The following is a 25,983-nucleotide window of genomic DNA, read 5'->3' on the forward strand; positions in this document are numbered from 1 at the left end:
CCGACCCCCAAATCCTTCCATCAGACCTCAACCAAATAGAAGTCAAAAGAGTAAAGTGAGAGAGACAAAGAGATAAAAAGGGAGGGGGAAATAAACCACTGGGATTAGCTCAAAGTAACTAAATGGGCCATATCACTTTTCCATTACCAGAAAGGAATAGCTATTTCAACAGTTGGAATCTAAATAAAAAAAGGTGAACTCTGTCCTCCCCCCCCCTGTCTCCTGCTCATTCACGTGTAAATGTTGCATGCTCTTATAGCTTTCCATTTCTGTGTTGCCTATGCGCAAATGGGACGTTTGCCATCATATCTTTGAGGCCCATCAATAAATAAACCTGATGCAAATAAACAGATAAATAAATAAATATGAGAGAGCCCAGCAAATGGGCATCAGTCAGCATTAGTGATGGAACCATGTCAAGCACAATCATGCTTGACTGGAGGGGAAGTGCCTGAGTGTAGGCAGCAGCCTTGCCGATTATCCAGTGTGTGTGTGTGTGTGTGTGTGAGTGTGTGGTGTTTTTCAGCTTTTTACCCCCTTTTAACCCATTCAATCTCCGCTGAGGGGTTAAAGAGGGTCTTTAACTCTTTAACGCTATCAGCGTTGATACATCTGTCCATGACTGCACAATCAACCACCTCACTATTTTTAAACGGACTTGATGGCCGTCTCTCCCTCCGCCCTTACAAACGCACCTCGCATACACGCGAGATCACAACTTTCATTTCTTTCAGTTCTGCAGCACAAGTTAGAAATTGGGTTGAAAGTTTAAGCTGGCTCCTTTTTTTTTTTTTTACTTTCCAAACAATTATTCCCTTCATCTTTCTCTCTTTGGGCCTAAAAATATACTTCTTGGGTAAAAGTGAAATGACTGATCATCAGACCACTGATAGCAGAGCATTAATTTAACAAAATGCATATCATCAAAATGTTATAACATTAACGTCATTATTGTTAATGGGAAGGTGTGCATAACAGAGCAATATGCGTTTTCTAACATGGCTTCAGGTATAATTAACCTTTTATTTTATCTTTGTTGTCTACAATCTTAAAATAGACCACTGACAAAGTCAGTCAAGTTTGAAGACAATCATTACACTTCATGAACCTCCAGAGGAAACTTGTTTTTGTCTCTTTCTGCTTCCACTGTATTCACATTGTTTTATGTGACTGCAGGAAGTTTTGCACGCTAACGCAGGAAACAATGCAAAAAGTTGATGTTACTGTTACTTTTCACTTGGTGTCATAGTAATATCAGGCCTTGCTACTAAATATACATTATTCATTTCCATCTTAATATCGGCACATCTAAAAAAAATTAGCACAAAAGATGCTGAATTGACCTTGCAAATTTACCTTAACTTCTTTATGAATAAGGTTGGGGAAAAACATTGTTTCAAGATCCAGCTTCACACTGACAGCATCGCATACAGACACTGTAATTTTTTTAATGGCCTTATTCCCAGCATCACCTCTACTGATATGTCACATCGAATGAAACATTAAGCAATCTTTGACACTTTCTCTCCTCGTCTGTATTTATGGGAATTAGCATGATCGATCACGAGTTGAGCCTGTCACTCATGCCCTATACCACCCTTTTGCATAGATCTAACCTCCTTCATGAGAGCCTCCTTCTCTGACTCTGCATACGCAAACATCTTGGGCATTAAATCTTGTACTGTAATCATAGCAACATTACACTAAGGAAGTAAAAAAAAAAAAAAGAAAAAGTATTGCAATATGACAGCAGAGGAAGAAGTATTTGACTCCGGCACTACTTCTTATTGTCAGTGGAACACATAACCATACAGAATGGTATCCTATTCCAGCACACATTATTTGTTCTCAAGCTGATCATCAGTTGGCCCTGCTGTATGCCTAATGAGCGATAAATAAGGTTTAATTCAAATGACACAAGTTGCCCATCCTTCAGCACTAAGCATGATGACTTGGGAGAAATTCCATTGGAATTATATGAGGGCAATTTTTCAGCGAGCGGAAGGGTCCAACTGCCTGCCCTACATTTGGCTTTCACAGCCATTCCTTTGGCTTTTAGCTCTGCAAGTTTATCGGTCTATTAGGAATTCATCAAACAATGAATGATATCAATCTTATTGTGCGAATGTGCCCCGGGTAAAAATAAGATAAAACCCTCCATTATGGGGCTTCCAAAGCAAATTTGCCCTCGAAATTGATCCAGTATTGACAATTTACACTTAGGGTGACCTTTCATAACTGCCCACTTACTTGAAAGGCAATAATGTTTGGAGAGTGAGCAAGAAAAAAAAAAAGAAGGAAAGAAAACAAAGCTCACTGCAAAGGCTCTAGGATATTATTGAATATGATAAATTAGTAGACGTTTTTGCTCTGCAGTTGCTTGTTGATGGTCGACTAGGCAGGCGGTCTGAGTACATTTTCACGACAATGAAGTCCTGAACCAATATAAGACAATACTGGCAAAACAGATGAGAGCTTCGAGTCCATTATAGCACAAGGTCATTGACCTCATTTCTCATAGGAAGAAAGAAAAAAAAGTAAGCACTGCCACAGTGAGCTTGGCACCACATGGCACGTCTTTTCAGACAAAGATCTTTAAAAGGGCACAATGACATGAAAAGGGCATTCAAGCAGCCCCCCGCTGATAGTCCCATACCCATATAGATAGCTTGAGTACACTTTCTACAGTAAAGGGTTTGGGGGGTGGTTGTGACAGGGTCAGGGTATAGCGACACCTGGTGTCTCGTCCATGTTACATACCGTGCTACACAACACTTCTGTCCTCTCTTGGCAGAGTCAAGCAAGGAATTAGGTATACACTAAAGGCCACATTATACTTCTCCGACTGCGTATGCGTTATCCGTCTGCGTCTGACGGACACTCGCTGCAATTTCCGATCAGTAGGGGTCGCTGCGCAAGGTTGTTGTGCTTCTGGCTACAGTGAGCAATGGCGTCCGAGAAAGAAAGAGAGAGAAAGACTGTTGTTGTTGAAACAGTGGCCGTTTCTCACTTTTCTGTGTGACGGAACGCAGTTTTAAGATAATTTGAGGCGAGAAATTGGCCATTTAGGGTCTAAACATGTGCTGTGTGTGTATAGATATGACGTATTTATAGTTCGGCAGCGGCGTTATCGGCGGGGATCAGCTCCGCCTCTGTCAGGACGCCCGGAGCGCACTGAGAGCCGGCACAGAGCAGCTTCGCTCAGCCTGTCCTGAGGACCAATCGCAGCTCTTGCCGTCTCCGTTGTCCCTTGACGGAGTGACGGACACTTAAAAAATATTTCTTGCACCCGGCGATGACGCAGAGGCTCTTCGACAGTCTCTGTGTCGACGCAGAGTCTCTACGTAGCCTACGCAGAGCATTTTACGCAGAAGTATAAATTGGGCTTAAGGCTACTCAAATGGTTCATAAAATCTTCATCTGTATCTCCATAATGAGTTTTCTGCTGAGGATAAAAGACGATCGAGACCAGAGGACGAGCCCATCGGTCAACAAGAGGAACGATGGCTTTGTCTCAGGTCTAGGACATCACACCTTAAATGGAGCAGCTGCCCATGCCTCTGTTCATACCCATCTACCTTTCAACCGTCGGTTGTTGATAAATATCCTTATCTTTGTGAGGCAGGTGATAGATTTCAAGCAGCACATCTCTGCAGAGCTGTGCTCTCATCTACTCTATTGATACTTCACATCTAGTAAGCCAATCCCGGCTTTAGCAAGAGGCAGTGGCACCCTCCGGGCCTTTTTTTTTGCCCCAAATCACGTTAGCTCCACTTCCTGTACGTTCGGCCTCCTGGGCTGTCCCAATGAATAACATCTATCAACACCCTGAAGTGGAAAGCTTGTGGAGGCAAGGGGCTTTGACCCCTCATCTCAGACACACCCTAAGCAACAGTCCCAATCTAATATGTGACACAAGCTTGTCAATCTGTGTGTGTGTGTGTGTGTGCGTGCAAAACAGAGAACAACTCTAACGGTTGAGAGACAACAAAATGAAGATAAAGCAACTGGTACAAAGAGAGTGTGAGTGAATTAATTGCTGGGGGAATTACGATCACTATCACTTCCTCGAAAGTAAATTAAGAGAAAAGACTGGTGATACCCCTCAGATCAGGGGAAAGATGAGGAGATACTGCGGGGATGTTTACTTCGGCGTGGCATGAATTAATTAAAAACACATAGATATAAGTACTTATAGATCATTTATGTCACCAGTGAGTCTGGAGAGTAGAACTCTTTGTCAGCATCTACTCCAAGACACCTTCCCTCTCTCTTTTCATTTGATTTATTACATTTTCATGAGAGAATATAGGTAATTTAATCTTCATTAAACTTACAGGGGGACCACTCTCTGGCCTGATCAGCTGAATTAACTGCTAGGCTTTGGGGATCGGACAGTGGGCAGCAGTTCTTTTTTACCCTGACAAGCGTTATATCACCGCATCTCTAGTTTTTAATGGACATAAGATGATCCCTCACTGTTCAATGTCAAATAAGTCTTGAGGAGACTTATTATATAAAACACAGATTAGTTCTTTTTGATGGACTGACCTGTGAAGGTGAAAACATGAGAGCGGAGCAGAAAGAGGAAAGAAAATAGGCCCTGGTTTGGGATTGAAATGACGTTGAAAAGGCAAGTAAATAAATAAGACTGGCTTGGTTCACTTTTGAAATCTGATTGATGTGTCTTTTGGGATGCCCCTAGTATGAAGGACCCACTGAGTCTGTGGCTTTCATCCCTGACCGAAAATCGATGAGCCAGAATGTATGAGAGGCTCATGCTCTCTACCCACCAATCTCCTGCCAGATATACGCAAGTAACTGTCTCACCGAAAAGGGAATATGAGAGAGAAAAGGTGTACGCTACAGTGTAGTCTCTTTCTTGGCCTTATTCCTGTAAAACCCTAATACTGGAGTACACTGTCTATGGGAGAAAAACTAAACAAAAAAACACAAAAAATCCCAAAGCCTTCAAGCTTATAAAATATTCCTGAAATGAGAGTAATCTTCCAACAGAATGCATCAGATTTCTTACATTTAGTGGGTAATTGGGTAATTGTAATAACACATGAGTGTGGACACCTAGGTCAGGTTTTCCCTCCTGCGAAAAGGCGATACTAGAAAATATGAAATGCTTGTGGAATTGGGTGTAATTGCCTCCAGAATTGCGTTCAGCCTGACACTTGAGGTGGTCTGTGGTCGGAGTGTTGCTTATTTTTTTGCGGGGGAATGACAACAGCATGCTGAGTTTAAATTAACTCATCTGACGTTATATAAGCAACGGTTCTTGGCCAAGGCTGAGAGACTCTGTCTGGTACATGCTGCTCATTTGAGGTTGACAGGAGGTTAATCAAGATTCAAAGCATGCGATTACTGCAGTCATGGCACGCTTGATGTGAGCAGACTCAGCAGCCTGTGTACTAGAGTAACTTCTCAGTAGTTGACATCACTGCTCTTAAAATACGGACTCTTGTCCCCACCGTCCGAAAAGCAGCGAAAAAAAAACTAAACAAAGCAATGACAGCTTTCGGGACAGATATGCCTTGTGTCACCAAATCATCCATCACTGGGGAAGTTAATTGTTTCTCTATTCAGAGAGTGGGCTACTTAAAAAGAAATTCATCTCAAACTGTGTGTAAAGATTCTGTCCTCTTTCCTGAGAATTTCCCCCCAATGCAATATAGCAGCTGAACTCATTTCCAGATTCCATTTAGAAAAAAGAAAATCCATGGAGCCAGCATGTCAAAAGGATTTTCCCCTCTCATCACTTCAGAGTAGAGAATCCATGCCGCTGTTTTTCAAACTACAGTACTGAGTTGCATATCAACAATCAGAGAGCCATTGGTGCACAATATACATTCTGGTAGCATAACTGTGATGCGCACCAGGAACGGGGGGAAAAACTGTGAGTCTGAGTCTGATGCACAATGCCATGCAGGACTAAGAGCTGTCAAAAAGTCACACAACAATAGGAAAAATAGGTCAAAGAGATCAGGGATATTTGATTTAAATATAAGGCATATTCATAATAAAAACAGTATTTCTTTCTAATGTGATCCCAGGATATATCAAGCGCTGAATATACAATAGGAAACTGTCCAAGACATGTCAAGCTCCATCAACTCTTTCACAATTGGGGAAATAACTTGCTCTTAACCCAAAAGGGAACTTGTTACTGCTTATCAGGTCCTCAAGCAGAAAACTACATATGCAAATACAAACAAAAGTACAATGCAGTGGGAACTCTTCTGCCCCATATGATGCAAATCACAAAAATATATAGACTAATTACAAATGAGAAAGACATTTTTGGGACTTTTGGGACCATTTCAGTGACCTCTACTAAGATCAAATTGCCTCCTTAACGGTGAGTATACCATGCCCTCTTAAGGCCATGGTATACTTCAGAGTACTGAAGTGCATGTGGCATATTACGGACCCTGGGATATGCACACATTTTGACAGGCAATCGGACACTTTCCTACCAAAGAAGAAGAGAACAATGCTCCAGCTCCCTGGGACACGACTGGTTCGAGCCGAAAGGCCTGTCAGGCAGGGGGAGTCGGGATGTCAACCGGTCCATGGGTTGCTAGGTCAAGGTTCGGATAACTATCTTTGGCGACTACTTCTTGTGTTGGTGAAATGTTTTTTTTTCTGCTTGGTGAGCAGGGCTTAATACTTCAAAATCTGGGCTGTGCGTTAGGCGTCGCACAAGGCGTGCAATGGGTGAAGGCGTGCTGTGTGCGGAAGTATACCAGGGCCTTTAAGCATTAGGTTGGTATCAATCAACGAAATCCTTCCTTAAAAAAAGTGATGTCCATACTGATGGACCAATGAGGTAAAAAAAAAAAAAAATGACATTGCAGAACACAGAAGATCAAAATGCCAGGTAATCAGACATGCACCTATAAATATATAATAACAAACAAGAAAGCCAGAGAACATCCTGTTAATAATCGCAGGCAATTCATTTAAAAACATTCACATAAGAGCCAACAATCCTCCAGGTTGCCGCTTCATATCAGCTTGACATTTATCAGACATATAGGCGAAAGAAAAAAGAAGAAGAAGAAAAAAAAAAAAAAGAACTGTGAAAGTGGCCATAGCACGGAGATCGACAGACCTCTCAAGCAGAGAGCATCCAAAACGCTGCCAGACTGAAAGTGATATCATGCTGTGACAACAAAGACTAATACTAAAAAGCAGGGCAATTAGATGATAACCGTGGCCACTCTACGAGACAGGAGTTGTGCTGAGTGAATCCAAAAACTATTTCCTTTAAGTATCATGAACACTACAAGGATTATATTACTGCTACAAGAGGAAAACATTGGAGCTCCGACACAGAGGCAGACACAAGGGCATTTTTCAATGATAGTGTACTTCACTGTATTGGATTTTAAAGGTATTCAATGTAAGATTTACATCGTCACTCAGCGGCACGAGCATTAATGCTCTTTACATTCTCTGCAGTCTTTCTTCTGCCACACATTGTCATGTGGACCTGTGCACAAAAGCAATTTATTACTGGTAATGAGAAATGCTGGAACATTATTAGACTATTCCATTCCACTAATATTCACAAATCCACCATTCATGTCCATAAAAGTTTTTTTTGTTCTTTTTTCCTATACGGTGACTTTTTCATAAAGACGCCAAAATTATATTTAAATTGATGTGACCTTCATTTGGTCCAGACTGACGGTCCAATTCTGTGGGGAACTGTTAATATGCACAGGACATCTCAGGTAAATTTAACTTATGGTCCACCTCTGAGATGGCAAGCATTTTTAAATGGATGCATTTACTTTTGCGTTGTGTGGAGTGAATATTTGAGCAAACGGCACATTATAGGGAGAGAATACAAATAAATGCATGCTGCATATAATGCTGACCCTCCCTGGTTTTTGGCATTTTGATTTAATCAATGGAGTGAAGAAACAAGAAATGAGGGCTCACTATACAACATGACTGCTGATTTTTTTTGGGGGGAAACTGCAGATGCCGACGCTGTGTGTGTGGATTTAAAGGTTGCTTTACATTGAGTAAATCTTACATATCATACCCTAAGAAAAATGCCAAAAAAAAAAAAAAAAACCAGAGCAGCTCAGCTTGCGTGATTAATATGACAAACATAATGAGTTATGCAGTCAACAGAAGTGCAGAATGAGACATGGTGGTGCGGGGGTTAAAAAGGCTACTTAAGAACACACACCTAGGGTTCTGTTACCATAGGCAGCACCCGGCCACCGAGAGGATGGACTGGAAGGACTTTGATCACCTGCAGCGACGTTGGTGATAAAATAAAATAAAATAAAATAAAATAAAAAGAAGGAGGATGGAGGAAAAGGAAAAAAGAGAAAAAGGTATCAGAGGTGACATTTTTAGATATTTCAAAGAAATTAAGCACTCCCAGAGGCTGGAAAGAAAACCCTTAAGTGTTGCTGAGTCTCCTGGACGTACATTTGGATAGATACATGCTGAAATTACACCCACATAAAGTCATATAAGCTGAAAATGTCAAGATAAGAAGTATTAAAAGTGTTAACATGAACAACAAGGGTATGTGCATGTGTTGTGTCCCCAAATCATAGCAGGAAGTGTGTTTTTAATTGTTTTAATCAGATAAAATTATTATTATTATTATTATTATTATTTTGTTTTGTTTTTTTGCGAACACATGCACATACGCAAAGACCCACACCTGAAGACCAGAGAGAAAATGCACCTGTGTGAACTAGTATGTGACCTGTGTTAATATATGAGCACGGCAAAAATAAAAAATAAAAGATGAATTTAACACCTACTTATCATGAGCAAATAACATCTGGTAGAAAAAAAAAAGTACAAGGAAGCGAAAATAGCCCCAAAAAAAATTGTCCTAGTTGTGTCAGGTACAGTTTCGTTGACACAGGAGACGACTTTACAAGACACTGTTAGTTTCCCTCTGTCATTTTTTTTTTGCACAAAAGCAAACATTGGCCACTTCTAACCATTCTGTTCAAAATATTACAAGCAAATAGTTCTGATAAACAACACGTAAGCTATCAATTCTGAAGCAAACGAGTACATAGAAATCTCCTGACAGAACCCTAAACCTGAATATAACAATGCTACACACTCTTTGGATGTCATTATTGCTCTGAAACAATTGTTAAAATATATATTGTCAGTAATTTATCTGCCAAGCCTTTAAAATGTTAATCTGATTAGTCTATACTTTCTCTCTCTCGTTCTTTCTGACCACGATTGTCGGTGCAGAGATGGCAACACCTGTGGCTCTTCTGCAGAACTCTGACTTGCATATCAATTGACCCTGGCACCCTGACGAGCTGGGCGCGGGCCATTCATCACGAGCAAAATGGAATATGTTAACACCAAGATTACACGAAATCGGCCTCAGTCCAACTGCGACCAGTGTGGCTACATCATAATAAGTGCTTCATGAATGGCAAAGGGAAAGTTAATTGTTGGGCCACATGTGCGCTCGTTTCCTCTGGCACTTTTTATAGATTTGCATATTTTACTATACACGTTCACGCTTATCCGTGCGAATCTTTAACAAACAAGCACAATGCACAGAACCTTCAACTGAGAGGAGATTTTGTTTACCGCGGATCCAAATATTAGAAATCGGGTGATAAAGACTATGTTTCTGTGCTTTTCTTACCATTGCGAGGAGTCCGTTTTCGCCGATCGCGGAAGGCTGCTCCGGACTGTAGAGCTTCCATTAGGCTATCCATCACGCCGGTTTCATCTCCCTCTGCAAGAGAAAAGGTAAAGGAAAGCAAAGATGTTTACTCACATTAGCAGAACTCACAGAATTAAGATGAACACACGCATCGATCCATCTGTACTTGTACTCGGTTTGTTTGTTTCCTGGTCAAATTTGACATACTTTGGTCGCGGAAGTAATTAATGCTCTTCAAAAAACAGGGTTAGAAAAAAATCTACATGACATATAAACAAAGTCCTTAGAGTGCACGAGTGTCGAGACTGAGGCCTGTCACTCTTTTTTTTTTTTTTTTCAGTAAACAGCTCGGGAGGAGGAAAATATATTTAGAGCTTAGTAACAAACACAAGCAGAGGAGCCTCAGGATGAAAGCATTCACTGATGGTCATCGACGTATATTCTTTCTGTGGCTAACGCAGAGGAGCTAAGTGCTCTTTACAAAGATTTAGTGTGGAGCCGCTCAATACCCGGGCTCTCTATCATTGTTCAGTCAATGACACCAGGTCCAGCCCTCGGAAAAAAAAAAAAAAAACATTCCCCCCAGCCCACCGTTCCAGCTGTCGTGAGGATCCAGTTGGCAAGGCTGAAGAGACAGGTAAGTGACAAAAAATGCTAAGGCTATAGTAGAATGACAAGTTGAGCGCACATACAGAGCACATACAGTTTCCCGCTTAATGGAAACAGGTTTTCAAAAAATAAGGTTATGTTCTATATCTGGGTCATCTAACTTTACACCCCCCGATACTAATGAGTCAGAGGGGCAAGCTTTTTATCATTCTAATCCAGAAGAGACATTTTTTTTTTTTTTTTTTAAACTAGGATCATTAGGGTGAGTTATTGTGGAGCTGGTGACTTGGCCATCAATTGTTTTACATACAGGAGTGAACTAGCTTTTCCCCATTGTTTACCATGAGGATCCAGGCGAAAACATTCAAACTATACTTTTTTCCCCCCCGACACTGGGATGATGATGATGAAGTCTTTTGTTACCTGCACGTACTCAAAGAGATATAACAGTCGCGGAAATTGAATTTGTGAACAAAACATGTTGACACTGAACGCTACACCTTTTTTTTTTTTTTTTCAGGGGAATGACAAGTATTTTGCCATCACACACACGCTCAAAAAAAAAAAAAAAAAGACTGCACATGTTTCCGCTTTCTCCTTCAAACCACCCAACCTGCAATCGTTCATGCAAGAAGACGGTACATCTAAGAATAGAAACATCTTATGTAAATTTGAAAAAAAAAACAACCCAGTCTTACTTGCACTAGTTTTCCTCTCCATCACATTCCTTCCTCTCTTTCTTCCTCAAGTTCTTCCCAAGGGCTACTTCCAAATCAAAGTATCTGTTCTGGCTCTGTGTGGTGCTTAAAAGCAATCCTGATTAAATCAAGCTTAATTAGACCGGCTTTATCAGAAACAAAACCAAAGCTGAGCCGAGTAGTGCTTATCTCAAATTGCAGCACTACACCTCAGATAGCGAGCTCGTTGGTTTAAAAGGGGACGCATGGGCGTCATGTGTTGGGGACCTCGAGAACAACACGGTGAACAACTTCCAGCTACTATAAATGCCGTTGCTCCTTTTGTATGTAGGTTAGCGAGGACACGTTGTGCATCTGACAGAAGGCGCAACATGTTAAGTGGCAGGTAAACATTTATCTACAGCCACCTTGGTGTAAGAAAGTTTGACAGCTCCTTCTTCACTGCTTTCTTCGTGGAGACCTAGACATCACAGGGGGCACCTGCCACTTTGATCAATTTGTCCTACTTCTAGCTAAACTCTAGAACAATTCATCATTTGTAATGGCCAGGACTTGGGAGCCCTAGTAGACTGAGGTTCACCGAGAGGATTGGAGACACAAAGAAGCAAAATGACTAAAACGGGAAACATATACTCCCCTGTCACTTCACAGTGCTCAATTAACAATGTCCTGTTGGACCTCAGCTTAAACTCCAGTACTTCCAACCCACAGCAAAACAGATGCACTTTCAAACTATTAAACGTATATATGGTGCACAGGGGGTCGTACCTATGTTCCCCGGGTCCTATGTTCCCCAATTGGGGAGCATCGGACCGGAATATAGGACCCTTTTTAAAAAAAAAAAAAAAGGGTCCTATTCCCCACTTTGTGGAAGCCTGAGTGTGGAGCTCCAGGGTAAAGGGTTAGGGTAGGGTTAGGGTTAGCACAAAATCCCTCACCTCAATTAACAATGTCCTGTTGGACCGCAGCTTAAACTCCAGTACTTCTAACCCACAGCAAAACAGATGCACTTTCAAACTATTAAACGTATGTATGGTGCACAGGGGGTCGTACCTATGTTCCCCGGGTCCTATGTTCCCCAATCGGGGAGCATCGGTCCGGAATATAGGACCTTTTTTTTTTTTTTTTTTTTTTAAAAAAGGGTCCTATGTTCCCCACTTTGTAAAAGCCTGGGTGTGGAGCTCCAGGGTAAAGGGTTAGGGTTAGGGTAAGGGGTTGTTCCCCTGGTCCTTTTGGGTGAACAGCGGGGAACATAGAACCCTTTTATAGAGAAAGGGTCCTATGTTCCCCGGTCTCATACAAAGCGGGGAACATAGGACCCGGAACGAATATACAAAGCCAAGTTCAGCCCTTTGTAGAAAAAAAAAAAAAAAAAAAGATAAATGAATTACAAGTTACTTGACTGCACTTAGTCCAGCAATCCTCCGAGAAAACTTTTGTTTTTCATTACTCATTAGATTGTTATGACTACACTCATAACATTGCCCACTTAAGCAGACATTTCTGCCTCATTCCTGCAATTCACACTTGTCTTATTTTTAAGCTGCAAAAACCTAGGGCAAATATTCATCTGCTTCTCATTAACAGCAGTGGTAGATTGCGTGCTGGGGAATCGCAGAAAAGCTAACCTTTTATGCCCAAAGATCTTCCTCAAGAGGAGAGATCCCCTCCGCTCGCAGGAAATTGCTTTCTAAATGGGTTAAGATGGGCTAAGACCCAAGACATTGACAAACCCTTTGCGATGATGAAACACCTTGGTGGGCACCTCAACTGACAGCCACGGGGCCCTTTAATGATCTTATTAAAGATCGCGTCAGTGTGGAACATGGTTGCAGCTTTTGCGCTTGTAAGTGCTTTCCTTATCAGTTTAATATTTAACAGCAGAAAAACAGCTACGTGTGCTTGTGTAACTCCCAGAGAGAGACGGTGCACCGTTTTCATATCTTTCCTTTGATCCCCCCCCCCCCCCGTCTACTCCCCTTCCTTTACCTGCTGGACCAATAGGCTGTGCCATATTAAACATTGAGCCCTGACAATTGGCTCGCTCTCACAATATAATAACAAAAGCGGGCATCCCGTCAGCAGGATTGTCATAAAAATTCACTCATCAAATTTTGTCTCCCCAAACAGTATTTGGGGGGGGGGGGGGCTTTAAAAGAAAGAGGAGAGCAGACAGAATGCAAATAACAACCAGAAATAAAATAAAATAAAATAAGAGAAACTGAGCGCGGACGGTAGCAGGAAATAAGGTATAGCGGGTTTGTGTGAGCGCAGTGGTGCGTGTGGTGGAGTGGGTTATTGAGGGAGACTAGTGAAGCAAAGCAAGACACAAGGTTGTAAAACACCTTCCTGGATAGGTGCTCAGTTGAGCCGTGTGACATTTAATTATTTCTAATACATAGACCAGCGCACATACATACATACATACACAGACACTCCCCTAAACCTGGATGCCTACACCTTTTCTGGTATGTTGCTCTTACTTAACTAATCCAGATTTCACGGATCAGGTTATTCCGCTGGGATGCGAGTATAAGTCTGATAAACAAAAGTAAGAAAACTGGAGAGGTGGTTTAAAAGGAAAAAAAAGGAAGAATAAGAAGTATTCTGGTTAATGGCAGCACATGACACGGCCTTGTTTTTGTTTCATTTTCGTGGAAAAAATCCACAGCAATCAAAAAATGTGGATATAATTGCAAAGTGAAACAACGCCATCTCAAACACGTGCCCCTGATACTTTTAATGCATATCATCAAGAACAAAAAAACCAAAAAAAAAACCTTGTATTTATTGTATGAAATACAGGGCTCTCTTTTCAAACACCAAAGGCATGCCGTTCCTATAATTATGCAGCAGTGTCAACAACAGCCTGTTCATGAATTCAATTTGCTATCTGTCATCTGCTGCATTTTGTGCTTGGGAGGAAAAAACAAACACAAACACACACACACAAAAACCCCAGTGGATCGATTGAGAACTCTGTTTCTGATGGCTCACGTGCAATTTTCGGGGGGCGATATGATGAGAGACAACCGATTCTTAGAATTCTGAAAACCGCTTATGTTATAGTTCATGTATGGTGTGTATAATCCTTATATGATGGTCAGATTAAGACATTTCATAAAGATTAATCTGTGGGGCGTATAGGGTCATTATGTACTATTATACCTCAATTATTACCAAGTCTGTCCCTTTGTGCCGTTGTTGTTAGATGTAGGTTCAGAGAAGTGTTCCCTTATGTCACCCATCCATATTCACCATAGCTAGCCACACAGCAGAGAGCGAGGACGTGCACGGACTCCACCGTTCGAAATCAAATGTGCCGTCCTGCACCACATAGTCCCCCATACTGTTTGTTGTTCCCACTGATGAGCTATGCTAACGAAGCAGCAGTGGCCTCTTCCTGCTTGCAGTTCAGAGCCAAGGGGCTGGAAAGGTAACAGCAAGCTGTGCATCAATAGAGTCCGTCCTACGGTCTGTGTTGCTGTTTCAAACAAAGACGTTTGGTTAACAAAGTCAGGGACAAAAAAAAAAAACACGCTGGAATTCTTGCCAAACCCGAGGCCAAATATTAAAGTGAGCCGGTGATGCACATCTTTCTCGACCGCTGTTACCGCAATGGTTATGACAGTGATGATACCTCTTTGGCTGAGGCACAAACGGAGTGAGAGGCCAAGATTGTGAGACTGAAATGGAGGGGAAAGCAGCAGGGAGCCAGAGTCCAGAGTTTTGCAGGGAGATGCATAATGGAGGAGGGAAACATGCACCTCCCCAGGAGAAGATTACTGTCATTCTGCCTTACATCGCAATTAAGCGAGGAGACGGTTTCACAATATCAAAGTTTGCATACAGTACAACCCTTAATGTCTATTATCCACTCCTATTCACTATCGTTCTGATAGCCAATGTCTGAGTCAAATTTGCACCGTAATGGGATCTAATGAGCGCCAGGCATTTTTCCTGATGATCCGAAACCACTGTGAAAGAGGAGCACATTAAGGGTTTAACCTCACTCCGGTCACTCTCAGTGGCTCCAGTGGATGAAATGAGTTAGAAGAGGATAAATGAAGAGGAGAGGAACAACTCGTTCCTTCTCTCTCTCTCTCTCTCTCTCTCTCTCTCTCTCTCTCTCTCTCTCTCTCTCTCTCTCGCTTGCTGCAGATTGTTTTTGAACACATTTGAGCCCATCTGTTCCCCCACAGAAAGTCACCTGTGCAATTAACCTGGACCATTAGCTGTGAAACAAAGGCCTCAGTGGAGGGAGGGTGGTGCTGGTTTATGGCCAGGTGGAGAGAGGGGGGGGGGGGGGGGGGGGGGGAACACACTTTCTTTTGATTTCATCTCTCCAGCTCTCTTCTCTCACTTGCATGCACCTGGTTTTGTGTTGCTTTTTTACGCTTCGATTCAGGCCCAGCTATCCAGACACACAACCACCTGCATTACTCAGCGCCCATCTCCTCTTTCTTTCTGCTCTGCGGTCCACTTTCCTACTGTCTGGCTTTTAGCAGAGTCACCCTTTACCCTCACCCTCTTTCCCTGCAGTAGCAGCAGCAGCCTCCAAGACCCTGGCAGACAGAGTCCATTACTGCCAAAGAGAACACTGAGAACACCCAAGCACCCAAAGGACAGCAGTCATGCACCTGTTAGACATCTTTGCTCTGTTTTTTTCCTCTATCTGCTCTGTCCACATCTCCCTAAAGTCCGACCACCCAACCCTGTCAAAAGCATTGGCACGATGACCTAAGAAACTTTTCAGACAGGCCTTAGTCTCTAATTTGTAGGTGTGTGTGTGTGTGTGTGTGTGTGAATGTGAAGTAGTCCACTTGACTATAAAGAAGAGGAGGAAAAGGAGGAATGGGTGGTAATAAAAAAGACAGATTTGCTTCCTGATTAATCTGGATTGTTTTACTGTAACAAACTTGATGAGCAAATCCACTCATGTCCTCACTAACAAGATTAGGGATGCTCCCACAACCCTATATTCCAGGGGGAATGGCAGTCTCACTACTACTTTATTCTTACTGAGAGCTCCTGTGTGGCACCAGGGTCAGTCAGAGAAGGCGAAAGGGAAAATGTGGAGAGAGGGGCGGAATAGCTTCAAGAGCAAGGTCTTGAGGTGTATCGTGTGTGACGTGCATGCGGTAGAAACAAGTGTTTAGAGATAGGCTGGCTCGGTCACTGTAGGCCTGATCCCAGACGCTGAAAGACTGTCCTGGCTGTGAGACACTGGAGGAAACATGGAGAGAAGTTGGATGTCAACACGGGAGAGATGAAAGTGGATTATCCGCCATGGCGATTTGCATTCTGTGGTGGAACGAAAGCCCCTGTGATGCCCTGAATAGCTGGATGCATGAATAAGTAAACAAACAAAAACAAAAATAAACCCTCCATCTGGATGGATGCTGCCAAGCCCCAAGTGAGAAACGGTAGGGAGGGGAGGTTGGAAGACGGGAGGAGGTGGGGAGGTGGCTCGCAACACAGCAGTCATCACACCGTGCTTCCCCTGCTATCATTTACTTCTACTGCCTGTGGGCCCCCCCCAGTTATAATATTGCTATCACCATCTATCCACTGCTTATGGCCAGTTTGCCTGGTAACACCATCAACCACACAAGAGAGAGCTTCAACCAAGCACCGGCAGATGTTGAGTTGACACACTTTCCCTGAGCCACATGGAGTCAACATGCCACAGTGCCAGGAGGGCTGTATGGAAGCCTGGCCTCACACGAGAGAAGATCACTACTGCCCCTCGTCCATAGGCTGGGTACTGCTTAATTTAGAAATATAGAAAAAACATGGGTGTCCATGGTTTCTGTTCCTATGATTTCCAGAATGTGTAAAACAGGGGATGTAATCACAGAAATCAAAATGAAACAGAATGATTCAGAATGTTGTGGAAGGTGTCATGATAAGATTGAAAATGATTTATTTCTGACAGTTTGGTAAATTAAGTGCAAGATATATATATAAAAAAAACAAATGTGAAACATTTTAATGGAAAAAACTTAATTTAAGAAAACAAATAAATTGGAATTCAGAAAAAAAAAAAAAGATTTCATAGAGCTCCAAGAATCCTGATATATTTGCACCACGGTTGGCAGATTCACTTTCAATACAGCAGTTTTCCTCAAACTTAAAACACTGTACAAATGATGAGGTTGGCATCATGAATACAGTGATAGAGAACACTGCCAAAATGTTGCAAAAATAAGGTAATGAGATTGAAACAAGTTAAAATACAACTGATTTGATTTGATTTTCATAAGATTTAACTATGCAATGTTCACTGCAGACCAGATGGAATGGAAGAATGCTTATTTCAACCAGATGGAATTACAGAATGCTTATTCCAACTTGCCCCTTAAAGACTTGAGACTCAACTTGGACTTGAAGAAAGAAAGAATGACTGGTGAACCTCACTGCTCTGTCTTTTCTACAGACAGACTACAGTGTGTAAAACTGAGCAACATGTTTGGCGTTGTTGCATGATGGTAGCTACCGATCCCTCACCTCACCCTTCCCTTTCAAGTGTGCTGGAATACCTACACTATAAGAACAAAAGTATTCGGCCACACCTGTTAAGTATTGAATTCAGGTACTTCAAACAGGCGCTGGGCTCGGCCCCTTATCTCCAATAAAGGCCCTTTTCTATTCTAACATGATTGTGCACTGGTGGCACAAAGCGAGGACTATAAAGACATGTTTTTTTGTCGAGTTTGCTGTGGAAGAATTGACTGGCCCGCCCGGAGCCCTGAACTCAACCCCGTCGAGCACCTTTGGGACGAAACTGGAACAGAGATTGCGAGCCGGGGCCTTCTCGTCCAACATCAGAGCCTGACCTCATAAATGCTCTACAGAATGAATGAGCACAAATTCCCGTATAGACTTCAAAATATTGAGGAAAGTCTTCTGAGAAGAGTGTCGTCATTACAGTGCCTGTTGGTGTAATGATAAAGTGTTGGAATAGTTTTGTCCACAAAGTGTATGTCGTCTTCAGTTAGCATTAAAACTCCATTTTCTCCATTGTGGGCTACAGTGGTCCAAAATGGCGACTTCCATGGACGTGGCTCCGTGGCTTGTGTTTGCCAGCTTTGTTGAAAACGAGGTTTACGGTGGTTTCCTACAAATATGTACTCCAAAACTGTAGGGGGAGCTCCGTAGAGAAAAAGGTAAAAAAAAAAAAAAAGCTACTTGAATGTAAATACACATATTCTGCTGCTTTACCATTAAAATGATTTGATGTGCTGACTACAGAGAGGATCTCATTGTGAACCAGAAGCAAAACGAACACCATAATCATTAATTTAAAGATCATTAGTTTATGTCAAAATAGCATTGCAGCCAACGTACGCTCGTGTTTTGTTTGAGTGAACATAAAACAAAAGCTATGGGTTTCAAGACCGTGTTCAAGGTTGTTAATGTATAAGTCAAGACATCGTAACTGTGCAGACATTTAGCTGTTCATCCGATAATTATAATGAGAAGGGTTTTTTCAAACAAGCATCGTATACTGAGATCATCCAGTACAGTGCGTATTCTCCCATTTTAAATGACTGGCACTTTTGGATAGCTGAGTTTTGGAATCCGAGATAACATCTGAACCAAGCCCCGCATGAGCTGTTTGCATCAGTGAAAGGCGGTACTGTCTAGGGAAGCTAAATGGATTTGACAATGGGATTTGATGGTCTTTGTAGTGAGGGTAATTAGGTTTGATTGACTGTAAAGTGACTGGTGAGGTCCAGATCTGGGAGTGGGAAATGATCAGACACTTGAACCACCCATAAATGAATGAGATTCAACTGTGCCTGAGCTGATTTCACCAAGGAGAAGAAGAACATTTACAAAACCAAGAGAGGGAAAAGTAAAAAAAAAAAGGAGGGGTGAGCAAAGTCAGCCCGAGACAGCAGGAGAGACACACACAGGAAATAAGGGAGAAGGAGAAAGAAAAACAAAACAGGAAAGACAGCTATCTGATGCATGTCTCACTTCCTTGATTGTGGACTTGACTAAATGAAGTCAGAGATGAACGATAAACGTGATTAAAAGCTTTAAAGCTTAATCAAATCACTGATTTCCGTCTAGGGTTCCACAAAATAAGATAAAGTTAAACTAAATAAAACAAGTTAACTTATTTGAAGTGACATTTGAATCCAGAAGGTGAAACACAACAACAAAAAAAAAAAATGTGGAAGGGACTATTTCCCATTGCTGCCTTCAATTGCCAAAAACTCTGGTATTTATCACAGATGTCTCTTTATATAAGTTTATGGGGAATTTTGCAAGGACAAACACTGAATGAGTATTATTATTATTCTTTGTATCGCATTGACTTAGAAAATTAAAATTTCACATTTAATAAGTTTTTAAATCCCTGGGTGTCATTTGGACAGTTTTCTTTTGTGGATGTTTATAATCACGTTACTCGCCCTCGATAGCCTTTGTCGAGACGGAGTCAGGCATGTTATTCTTTGTGGCATCATTACCTTGAGGCAGGTTCCGATTTTGACTGGTGACAGTCTAATATGCTGTTTTTTTTGTTTTTTTTTAATAAAACTGGTGTATGGCAGCAGATAATCCCGGTAGCCTTGTTCGTGCCTTTCAAGTGCGATGACACCCCGTCAAATGTTTCAGAGCTTGACTCCCACTTCCTGTATATGATGCTCAAACGCAGGGTAGAATTTTAAAAAAAGAAGCTATTTGCTATTACACTGGTGTGACACCCATATGCAGATGCAACGAAAGATCCTTCAAACCTTATAACTTATCGCTATCTACAAAAAAATCAAGCCAAATGTGGAAGAAATCAGTAGCACGATGACAGACTGTTACTCACAGGAAGGAGCAAGCGGCAAATTCAGACGAGATTATACCATATGTCATTGTAACGTTCTGGAGAGGTCTGTCGCTTTTCCATACCACACGTGAAGGTCAGCTTCCCAAGCTATGCAGAGGAATTGGGAGAATTTCTTTTTTTCTTTTTTATCTTTTTGGGTTTTCCTGACCTCAACGCCTCTCTCTACAAGCTATCTCGCCAGATAAAATTGTAGTGTCAGCTTGTCCTGTGGAGACACTATGCAAACTTGGGAGAGTTAACCTGTCCACCCCACTGCCTGTCAGCGCTTGTCTATGATCACCTAGCTGTCACCGCCGTGGCACAGGTATGCACTGGCCTATACCCGTACAGCTGTCACTGTCACACAAAGCCATCAGTCCAAATCTGTGCCACTGTCATTCCTGACAGGGCTCTGCCAGCCACAGCCAGGCTGCCAGCTGCACACAAAATATGTCAATTTAGTTTCAGCACGGCACACTAATGGACACTTGAATGTGAAAAATGGTGCTTTTGGTAAAAATAAATAAATAAACACAATCTGTATTAATTGGTAAAGTGAGTCGAGCGAGCATATGGAGACAGCTGACGCGCACACAAAAGAAAAGAGAACGCAAAAAAACACTGCGGTCTGAAGTTATTTCACTCGTATTTTGCTAAATGAAATACTTTTAGAGAGAAACCCCGCGTTTATTTATGCAAACATATACTAGTTCATCCTAGAAGTGTGAGAGGCTGACAAGGGGAATGCATAAATAGCGGCTGCAGGCCCGATCATTGTCAAAATGCCAGCTGTGCGCTGAAGAGAATCATAGCGACATGGGGACCTCATTCCAGCAGACCTTTCTGAACAGGGAAAAAAAAAATGCCTTTGGAAAAAGGAGGACACATAATGACTACCAAATGAATAAAAGTGATACGAGTGTTCGCGAATTAACTTTAAATCAACAACAAACCATCTGGGGCGAGCGGGTTCTTGAATGAGCGCGGGTATTTCGGTTTAATATCGGCAGCTTAGTACCTTTAAGAGATTAAAACAATTAGAACGGCAGTATGTTTTACAAGCAATGTGCTGTTTAATTTTGAAACTGTGATGAAGAATGCGGCGCGCACGACTTCCAGCTGTTGTATGGAACAGCAATGACTATAATTGAGGGTGCAATAATGTGTGTTCAATAGTTATTTCAACCAAAACACACCGGGAAAAGAAAATCCACTTTGCTATGCCGACAGAGCTACATCAACTGTATGGCGCTTACGTTTTCGCCCGGTGTCTGCAAGCTGCTGCGAGAACGAATGGAAACGGATGGGTGAGCTCTAATTCTTATCGTAAAAAAAAAAGAACAATAACTTTCACAGGTGAAACTTAATCGTAAAAAACAGCATCTGTGGAGCCTCTGCATGTGTTTTGGGGGTTTTAATAAAGAGGTGTAAAACAATTTTAGGGGATTTAATCTAATTTTTTTTAATCAGATAATTCTATTTTGAGGCATATGATTACATAAGAAAAGGGCTTTATTATACATTAGTCCAGTTGGAATATATTTATTGTGTATAGTCAGCTGAGATAACAGGCTGCCGGTGCACTCATAAAAGGTGCTGTAAAACTTGCAGGCTACAACCAATATGCTTCTACTCTTGATATTCCTCAGGTTGGTAATAAAGTGTTTTTAGAGGCACTAATGGGAGAAGGGCACAAGTTGCACAAGCTACTGCAACTATTCAAAGTAAACTATACAAAGTATGTCTGAGATACGTTCCTTAAAAAAAAAACAACAAGAATGTCTTTTAAAAAAATAAAATGTTCAAATGATATCTAAATATTTATCGTGTTTCTGGTTGTTTTTGTTTATTCACTCCGTCGCGCGCTTCACGCCAGGCTGAATTGTGCTCAAAGCCGCCCGTAAGTGCTCTCTGGCTCTATTCGAAGCTTAGTGGATCTGACTGAGGTACACGGTTGACACGCGGGTGTCGACACTCGCCCGAGATGGGGGGCCACTGACCCCGGTGACGACATCCGAGAGGACGGGGCCACGGGAACTCTACACAAACTTTACACAAAATGCCTCGGAGAGAAGACGAGGCCAAAATGCCCCGTGAGGCTCCGACTCTTGACACAGCGGCTGCTGGTGACATTGTTTCAAATGCCACGATAAACAGAAAATATCCTGAATATCTCCCCTTTGCTTTAAACAGAAGCATTCATTTGGGTTTTTACTCTACAATGTTCAACTGTTATTTCCAGTGAAGTAAAGCAATTTTGTAAATGTTGAACATCTGGTCAGTACCAGAGACTATGGGAATCCACTTAGGGCAAATGAAAACAAATGGGTTGATTCAGTCATTATATCATAAGCAATTAGGATATCTAATACTTCAAACTGAACACACGTTCAGTTCTGTACATGTCTCATCTATTGTGAAGAAATCTGAATGTCATATAATGGCATAACCTCAGGTTTTATCTTTTTTTTTTTTTTTTTCATCTGCCTCCTAAAAGCATTTGTCCGTTCCCCTCCACCAACCCTAATGCCGTACTTGCGAGAGCTAAATGAATTAATCTCTCATTAAATATGCATTTCGTTGTTATTAATTTTAAAAGAGAGGAGGATTAGATCACAATTTTGTGAAATGGGCGAAAAAAAATGAAAAACATTAAACACAGTACGGTGCGATACCTCAAACAGTCCTTTAAGCAGTGAATCGGTGAATCCATAAAACAGATAAGATACTGACCTGTACATAATTCTCATAATACAATGGCCATATGCTAGCTCCATCTGTTTCTACTAATGGAATTGAAACGCCGAATAGCTCAAGCAGTGTGCACACCGGAGAGAACCCGGGACACGCTTTTATGACCTCGAACCTCCTTCTGGCTCAGGTTCAGCTTCCAGTTCTGAGGATACATTTTTTAAAAAGTGTTACATTTGATGTTACTGTCTCTGTAATGTAATCAGAGACAGTAACACCACCCCCCTCTCACACACACACACACACATACACACAATAATTGCTCAATAAGAAGATAAGAAAGTTGACAGTTGGAAAAAAAAAAGAATTCTGAGCTTAGCACATCAAGTGTATATTTCATAACTGCCAAGGTCATTGTGATTACGACAGTCCAACAAGCTAATAGTTGGTTGGAGGACAATCCCCGCTATCTCGAGCGCTGCAGGCAACATTGCCCATGTCATCCTCATGTTTTATTCATACGAGTCGTATTATAATGTTCAGAAAGTGAGATCAAAATCTGCTCTGGCAGAAATATTTAATATCATACCTACTTCTCTACCCTTCTCCATCTGGTTAGCCAGAATGAGAGAGAAGGGTAGACAGCCTCCTTCAGCTGAGCAATGCTGGATTATTAAAAGTGAAGCTTCCAAAGAGGTCACTGCTTGGGAGGAAAAGAAAAAGGAAAAAAAAAAAAAGTATCATGCATCAATTATCTTGGAGAGGTTGTAGCATACTGAACACTGGCTTGACATATTTCCCAATGTGTCTGAGCTACACAGAGCTCCTTGGCTCATGCTGACATTTAGAAGCTGGTGAATTGTGAAAATCCCATTCTGTTGGACAAAAAGACCACAATGACTGCTTACAAAGTCCCTTGAGGCTCGAAATTCCTTCTCAATGTCATTGGCATAACGAGGCGCCCGGCATCCAGCGCTGTCGTACCAATATTTCATGTCTGGACAACTTGCAACTTACACTGATCAATACGCAGTTTACTGGTATCGCTAGAGGACAATAGAACAATTCCAGTGATTCACAACAACACACACACACACACAGCACAATGCCTGCGACAATTCTCACACTGGCGGAATGTTGTACAACTCGCAAAATGACCAGTGGAAAACTAATACCAGCACGACTCTGTCGAGAGTCTGATTGACAGAGCCATTTCCACCTTTTCTTATAAGTAGACCACAGCTTCCTGTTCTTTTATGACCTACATTGTGTGCGTCTGCCAGTTCTATGAAAGCAAAAAAAAACCAAAGCATTTCCATTTATACCTGGTGTTTCTACTACTGAGTTCTATCACTGGCAACTATAATATTGCTTAAATTGCAAAGAGACACATGTAAGTAATGTAGGAAAGGATGTTAAAGGTGCCATATGCAAGAATGTGGCCAAAAACGGTTACTACATTCAAATTCAAAATACCGAGGTCTTTCAGGTTTCGTTTTTTCTGACGTAACTGGCAACTCGTGGTTGCTCGGCAGCCGAGACTCTACTGACTCTACCAAAACATGATTTCAAAACAAAAACATGATTTGCAGTCTGCAAAATATTTTTTTTTATGCAAATATTTTGGCTGTACTGTTGTTGTTGGTGAGTTCAGTTTGTTGTATGAACATTATTCCTTAGTCTCTGTGACATATTAGGAGGATTTTATGGCACAGTAGCTTTAGATTAATTACATAAAGCACCTTTAATGTCAACAAGTAAAACTAGCATAATCTTGCTGTTGTTTCGCAAGCTCCGTATCAGCTACGTGAGTAAATACAAGCTTTCTTCACCGAAAGCTGCGAAAAAGATAACTCCCCCCACCGCGATGCATTATCCTCTTCCTTCTGAGTTCAAATCTGTTTGAAGCACAAATCCATGAACCCCCTTTTTCTCCATCCCCATCACCCTCCCCCTCCCCCCCTCTTCTTCTCCTCCTCCTCCTCCTCCTCCTCCTCCTCCTCACTCCCCACCTGCCTTCCAGTCGGTGTCTCTGTGGTGGCACTGGGAGAAGTGGCATACCTTTGTTCATGTCAATCAGCTGCTTCTTCTTCTGCTGGCGCTCTTGCTTCTCGCGCTCTGCCTTCTCCTTCGCCAGCTTGGCTCTCTTGATCTTCTCCTCCATCTCTCTCTTCTTGTGGTTTTCCTTCACCGCTTCCTGATGAGGCACACACACACACACACACACACACACACACACGCGAAATCAGAATCTGACTTTTTTTTAGTATCTTTGCTACTGTAAAGTATTCAGAAACAGCAGAATGCCGTCAGCAAAAAGAAAGGAGTGTGATAGTTTGACATAAGCTGGCGAAATAAACAGCCTTTCCAACACATTTCCAATAACATACAGACACACAGAGTTCAAATCATTGTCATTATCAAGATCGCATGCACTGCTCGTGTATATGATAATGAAGCACTGCATAAACAAAGAAATGAGTCGTGAGCATGTGTGTCGGTCTCTGAGGGCGGAGATATCGTCCTTCTCTTCCTTTGTGACCGGCTGAAATGTCAGGAAGGAGTCAGACAAAGACAGATAATCAACAGTATAGATACAGCCTTTACAAAAAAAAAAAAAAAGAAGCGACCATGTGACCTTTCGAGGCAAAATAGTGCGTCCTTATCCTAGGCCCCGTGGTGCAGCCCTTGACAGGACCCATCACAGGTGTTAGTGTATGTCTATGAAGGAGGTCATACTCCATTGTGTATACATGCATATGAACCTATGCTGTGCCTACGCCGGAGTCTGTGGGCATCTGCGGACGTTGCCACTTATGCATGCATATGTATGTGTATGTGAGAGGGAGAGAGATCATGAGAGCAGAGTGTGTGTCACTAAGTGAAGGCACGGCCCCATCTGCGCACTGATATAATAAGCAGTGACAGTCGCACTCCCCCCCCCATCAAATGCCCCTGTGGTCCTGACGTGTGTGTCATGTTGGCAGCTAAGACTGAAGGATTACGGGGATTGTGGGGAAGGAACAAGGAAAGAGCAGCTCATCATGCCAGTCAATAGGGGAGCTTTGCTCCATGTCCAAGGACAGAAGCCCTCATTGTCACTGTGTCTCCTTGTTGGATGACAAGGGCAATGAGAGAAAGAGAGGGAGAGGAAATAGAGGGGTGAAATGGAGGAGTCAAGTGGGGGCAATAGAAAGAAGCCCAATAGAGAGAGAAGGTAACATAACAGGGTGGGTGGGGGGGGGGGGCCCGTTTATTTTAGTATAATGTGCATTATGATGATATCAAAGAAGACATTTTCGCTTTGTCAGCAGCTACGGTGCAAGTCGATGAAGATGAAAGTAGGTTCAAAATTCAAAAATAACACATATAAATGGATCGTGTGCACTTTGTTGTTTGAATTAAAGTGGATGAGATGCATGGTACGTTTTATAGTAATGCAACTGTTAACTTTTGCTTAA

At 42.0% G+C, this 25,983-nt stretch overlaps 1 protein-coding gene across 1 annotated transcript in view; it reads right to left on the reverse strand.

Moving 5' to 3' along the window:
• diaph2 (diaphanous-related formin 2) overlaps nucleotides 1-25,983 on the reverse strand; it is a gene marked incomplete at its 5' end in the record, with an annotated part of 361,962 nt that overhangs the window by 34,457 nt on the left and 301,522 nt on the right. Inside the window, 3 exons of the mRNA XM_083890769.1 lie at nucleotides 8,216-8,281; nucleotides 9,671-9,763; nucleotides 24,584-24,719. Coding sequence (XP_083746895.1) covers nucleotides 8,216-8,281; nucleotides 9,671-9,763; nucleotides 24,584-24,719 — 295 coding nt within the window. The remainder of the gene's footprint in view (nucleotides 1-8,215; nucleotides 8,282-9,670; nucleotides 9,764-24,583; nucleotides 24,720-25,983) is intronic.

The sequence above is a fragment of the Microchirus variegatus genome (assembly GCF_963457635.1).
Source record: "Microchirus variegatus genome assembly, chromosome: 6".
NCBI lineage: Eukaryota > Metazoa > Chordata > Actinopteri > Pleuronectiformes > Soleidae > Microchirus > Microchirus variegatus.